General features: G+C 44.5%; 1 protein-coding gene across 1 annotated transcript in view; it reads left to right on the top strand.

The window, feature by feature from the left end:
- LOC139650231 (connector enhancer of kinase suppressor of ras 2) overlaps window positions 1-6,000 on the top strand; it is a 53,100-nt gene that overhangs the window by 26,384 nt on the left and 20,716 nt on the right. The window contains exons 7-8 of the mRNA XM_071526833.1: window positions 3-62; window positions 243-311. Coding sequence (XP_071382934.1) covers window positions 3-62; window positions 243-311 — 129 coding nt within the window. The remainder of the gene's footprint in view (window positions 1-2; window positions 63-242; window positions 312-6,000) is intronic.

Below are 6,000 nucleotides of genomic sequence, written 5' to 3'. Positions count from 1 at the left end.
AGGGGATGTATATCAAATCGACGTACGATGGACTCCACGTTATCACCGGAACCACAGAGAATGTGAGTTTTTGTTGGAGACTCAACACTCAAACAACCGCAACCCATGGTCACCTGAAGTGTACTCTGAACACTGAATCTATGCCTCAGTGTCTCCTGTGATATATATATTTTTTTTATCTCTCTATTCCCTATGCCCTTTCTCTTCCCTTCCCTTCCTTCCTCCAATTTCTCGCTCTGCAGTCTCCAGCAGACCAGTGCAAGAAGATCCACGCAGGGGACGAGGTGATCCAGGTCAACCATCAGACAGTGGTGAGTCAGACGCGAACCCCCGCAAGTAGGCTATCTAGTGCTAAGGCTAGCTTCCCGACACATACTGTACTCATGTAGAATCATGGGAAATGTACTTTCCATGTGTTTCCACTGTGATTACATACTGCAAACTGTCTTCTGTTCTCCATTCTGTGCTATGTTGAGGGGCTGTCAAGGTGCATGGACTCTGCCACCACCACCGCCACCACACCACTACCGCCATGGTGCTTTCTGTCCTGTGACTGTGTTGCCATGTAGGCTAATCAGGCATGCTGGGGGAGCAGATTATAGGAAGGCTGTTGCAAGGCCCTTGCTCAGTCCAGTACGGTGCGATTGTCAGTTCAGTCTTTCTCGAATTTGTGGCCATTGTTGAAACCCCCGGAGGAGGCCTCTGGTTTGAAATGTGAACTCATGTTCCGCTTTCAGACTTGAATAAATTGTAGTTCTACCTTCAAGCAAAGACTCATCACATGAGAGGGGAGCAGAGAAATGGGCAGCCATCTTAAATGAAACGGTGCCTTGTGAGAGTATGTGATTGAGTGCGCTCTCTATTGCTTTTGCTGTCAGCTCCAACACAAACGATTTGTTCCAGCGTTTATTTGAGATTTGTGAGGGGGAAAAAAAGGTTTTTTGTGTGTATGTGTGGGAGTGCTTTTACTTGCTTCGCAAGTATTTCCTCGTACGTCTCGATAGGTGTTGCTCATGCGAAAGCGTGCATGATGCGCCGGGGAGCGGGGTTGATTGACGCGTGAGGGAGCTGTGTGTTATCTGTCTGTCTCTCTCCTCAGGGTGACAGTGCAGATCGCACCCTGCCAGGCTCTCAGCTCCAACCACTCATTACTCCCTCAGCTAGACCCTCTCCTCTCTGATCCCTCACACTGGGGGAGGAGACAAACAGGGGGAGAGTGAGAGGGGGACACAGAGAGAGAGAGATGGAGATGGGGTGGGGAGGGGTGGGGGGCAAACAGGGAGAGACATGGGAGGAAGATAGGGAGGCGGGATGGAAGAGAGAGTGAGTGAGAGACAGAATGAAACAGTCAGGGGATGCTGGGACGAGGGAGAGCTGGGAGAGAATGAGGAAGGAGGGAGGAGGAAATAAAGAGGGAATTAGGGAGGAGAGGGAGAGGGTGAGGATGAAGATGAAAAGAGAGGGAGGGGGAAAGGGGGAGAACGGCGGAGGGAAGTCTCCAGTCAATACAGCTCTTGTTTTCTATCCTGGAGAAAGCCGCTGTGGAGCAAAGATGGTTACACACTGCCAGAATTCTCTCTCTCTCTGTCAACATTATGCCTGATAAGTTTATCTTGTGGGGCTCCATATTTAAAAAAATAGATTAGTGTGAATATTGAATGAGCACATTCCATTATATTATAGGATCATTATGTAGGCCTATCCCACGTATTTAGCACAACACAGCCTTCATGTCTATGTATGAGCTTCTCTTTGAGGCCCACTTCAAAACAGGACACAGATACACAGTTTTTAGCTCAGCTTCTCTTTTGAGGTAAAATGTGGAATTTGCTCAAATAACAAACTGATTGTTTGAAGAGGCAACATAATTATGTGGAGGTAATAGCATCTGGGAAAATAATGAAGACCCCTGGGATTTGCGAAACCTCTCCAGCAGCAGTTTATGCTCTATTACTATTTTGGTAGGTCTCTCCCTGTTTCCCTCTGCTCGCTGCATATTTGCATAGCAGAGCAGCTCTAAACTGGCCTGGTTAACATATGCTTTGTGTTTCCTGTTAACATATACGGTACGTGCAGCTAATGCAAGCTAAGATGATCGAACAAGGGTCCATGGCTGGGTTCAATTCACTTTCACTTCAATTAATTCAAGATTTCCCTCAAACGTTTAAGTCTTTGGCATGGGAATTTCCAATTCAGAAGTAACTGAGAATTAATTCTCTATCATTGGTAAATGAATTAGAGTTTGTGTTTACATTTTGAATCGATTAATTGGATTGAAAGTGAAGTGACCGCAGTCCTGGTGGGGCCTAGTGAATGTGTCCTCCCATATGTTGGGCAGGACCGGACAGTTCCATAGTAACTTTCTTCCATTATGGCCCTTGTGGCCGGTGAACGTTGGCTGAACCCAGAGAACTGAACTGGGCCAAAGAGAAATGGGAAATTGGGTGGCTGGTAGCTGACATGAGCCGGTCATCATCATGTCAGGAAGAAGGTCAGAGCTTTGTGTGTGTGTGTGTGTACGTGTGTGTGTGTGTGTGTGTGTGTGTGTGTGTGCAGCTTGTATATGTGTCTGAGTATGTATGTGCATATATTGTTGTGCTCACTGCTCAGTAACATTGGGCTGTGTCCTTGTGTGTGTGTGTGTGTGGTATGTGTGTGTGCGGTGTGTGTGTGTGTGTGTGTGTGTGTGGCCTCTGCGGAGCTTCCAGCATCTGAGACCAGTGTAGCCAATCAATGGCCTGACGAGTGCTGTGAGCGCTGGAGACGGGCTGGCCGGACCCACAAGGAAACTGTGCTGCAGTCAGCACTTTTAAGAACTGAGCCTTCCTCCTGTTCTTCTCTTTTACCGTCTCTCTTTGACTCTTTCTCTCCCTCTCTTTCTCTCTGTGTACCCTCTCTCTTTCTTTCAAATCTCTTCTCCTCATGAGAACTAGACCGTCTTGACCACTCTGCCCTGTACGTTGTTAAGGGCGTCTTCAAACCTGATAGTCCGCTTCCTTGGTTCGCACCCCTCCCGGATTGGCCAGGAGACTCCGGTAATTAGCCTCAGTCTCCCGGGAGGGAAAAAATAAATTCCCAGAGATTCTTTGACGGCTGAAATTATAAGAATGTGTGTGTGAGTTGGGTAGGCCTACGTTGTACGTCGGGTGTGTCGTGTGCGTCCACTGCGTCGGATGAAGGTTATTTTCATGACTTTTTGCTGGGCTGTGCTTTTTACATATTTACTGTGTTGGTTTTCTTGGTTGTAGGTTATGTATTTAGCAACTGGCAATGTGTGATGAAAATTAACGGGACATGCACGTTGCGTATTTGGCATTGCGTAATGATGAGAGGGACACAGTTTTTGGCATTTGGTATCGCGTAATGGTGACAGCATACGGCACACATGTCAGGAATGACATAAAGTGCAAATTTCCATAGTAGATGGTAGAACTGATTGATGCTGTGTCCATTCCAAACTATAGAGCTGACGATTGCAATCATGCAGAAATCCCAAAAATTTGATCCATGCAAAAGCTAGTTTCACCAGTCACCAAAACAGGATGTGAAGACCTTGTTTTTAACCAATAAAATTCAGATTAAATGGTTTGCTTCCTGAGATTGATTCAAATGGTGTTCTCACCAGAAATTATCCGCTCCACTGTTCACTTTGAAGCGGCCTGAGACCACCTCTTCGGGGTGGACCAGAGAGCGGTTATTTGGTCTGCACAAGGGTTCGATTAGGGTGTTCACACCACCCCAAACGATCCGAACCAAGGGGGTAAATGCTCCGGGGTTCGATTCAAACGGACTAAACAAGGCTGGTATGAAAGCACCCTAAGACAGTGTTTGCAGTCCCACGACACATGACTTCTGGTGGCAAGTAGCAAGAACACCAACTCCTGCCACGTGCCGTTCCCTTCAAACTAGTTAATTCAAAAGCACCCTTTCAGTCGAATATATTTTGGCGGAATATTTTCTGGACACTCTTATGCCTTGTAAGTTATGCAGCAGGGAAATGGATCCCGAATCTCTTGGCAAAATGATCAGAGAAATTGTCAGAGAGGAGATTTCATATGCGCTTGACAACAAGCTCAAACCTATCCACGAGGAACTAGAGAAGCTCGAAGTTACTACGTATTAAATCATGCAGTTCAAAAGTGGAAGATTTGGAATCTGCGACAAATGCTATGGAGGGATGAATGTCCACAATGGAGAAACAATACAAGGCCCTGCTGGTCGTGAATGAACAATTTTATAGAGAAGACGGAAACGCTTGAAAATCACAGCAGGAAATTTAATTTGCGCATAATTGGACTACAGCAAGGAATTGAGGCAGGTAAACCTACCGCGTTTGTCAATAAACTTCTCTATGAACTGTAAGACGACTTGGGGCCGCCTCCCTTGGTTAGTATTGCTCATTGCACCGGTCTTACTGCCAAAGACGGGAGCTGCTGCATGATAACCCGGCTGCACAGTTTCGAGGTGAGACGCACCATCCAGCGCCTGGTCGGAGCAGTGAGAGGTAAACTGTATTTCTGAGGACAAAGAATCAGCATCTACCCCAATACAACAGGATCACTGAAACAAATGAAATGGCAAGTCACCTGGATTAGATGGCATTCCGCCGGAATTCTATCCTGAGTTCTGGTCGGATCTAGGACCAATTATGCTTGATATGATCGATACATCTCTCCAGAAGGGTTTTTTCAATAGAGACGTCAATACAGCTATCATATCACTTTTATGCAAGGTAGATAAACACCCCACAGTTTGCACGAGTTATAGACCAGTATCATTATTAAATTCTGATGTGAAATTGTTCGCCAAAACCCTAGCTAATAGATTAGACCCAGTAATATCTAAACTCATTCATCTTGATCAAACAGGTTTTGTTAAAAATAGATTAGCATTAGACAATGTAAGAAGATTACTCCATATTATACATGCTGCACCTAATATATCTTCTCTGTCTGCGATATTATCGAATGACGCGGAAAAGGCGTTTGATCGCCTTGAGTGGAGTTTTCTGTGGTTTACATTGGAACATATGGGTTTTGGTGGACAATTTATACATATGTTAAAAGTTCTGTATAGTAACCCCTCAGCTATAGTGTTTACTGGAAACCATTGCTCCTCTCCATTTCCTGTAGGCAGAGGGTCACATCAAGGCTGCCCCCTCTCTCCGCTCTTATTTGCCATATCATTGGAACCCCTGGCTCAAAAAATTTGCCAATCTCAAAATATAGGTCCTAGTCGTGGGGAACACACGCCATGTTATCTCATTATATGCGGATGATATTTTATTATATTTCAATAATGTAGTACATGATTTGCTATATAGTAATGGAATATTTTCATTGTTTAGTAGGTTTTCAGGCTATAAAGTAAATCTGAACAAATCCGCACTTTTACTTTTGAATAATGCTTTAGGTTATTCAGATTTGCATACAGAAATACCAATAGTTTCTCAATTCAAGTATCTTGGTACACTTCTCTACTCTTGATAAAATTGTCAGCAAGAATTACAATCGTTTACACAACTCTATCGCAAAAGATCTGGAGAGATGGTTCAATCATAAATCATTATCATTATGTAGTCGAATATCAGTTATTAATATGAATATCTTACCTAAGATTAATTTCCTATCCAGTATGCTTCCTTTAACTCTCACCTCCTCGGTACTGGGACAGGATTCAGAGCCTTGTGTCTAAGTTTCTCTGGTGAGGGAAACGACCAAGACTTAAAAACGCAATACTCCAACAGGGCAAACATTTGGGGGGATTTGGCTTACCCAATTTTAGTTCCTACTATCTATTATTTATGCTTCGCCCTCTTAAAAATTGGTTTTCTCAAGATGCGAACATGCCTTGGCTCCAGATTGAACGTACCCCTTATAAACTGGAGGAACTAGCATCTTGTGGCTTACCCCTCAAATATTGTCAAACAAAATTTGGCCCTATTATTGCCCACTCCATACAGATTTGGCAACAAGTGGGGAAATTAGGTAACTGGGAGAT

Source organism: Centroberyx affinis, unplaced genomic scaffold (assembly GCF_046629955.1).
Source record: "Centroberyx affinis isolate AG114_WGS23_722 - 3 ecotype Tasmania unplaced genomic scaffold, CSIRO-AGI_Caff_v1 ptg001467l_1, whole genome shotgun sequence".
Taxonomy (NCBI): domain Eukaryota; kingdom Metazoa; phylum Chordata; class Actinopteri; order Beryciformes; family Berycidae; genus Centroberyx; species Centroberyx affinis.
The sequence above is the reverse complement of the archived record's forward strand: the minus strand, read 5'-3'. Positions and strand labels throughout refer to the sequence as shown.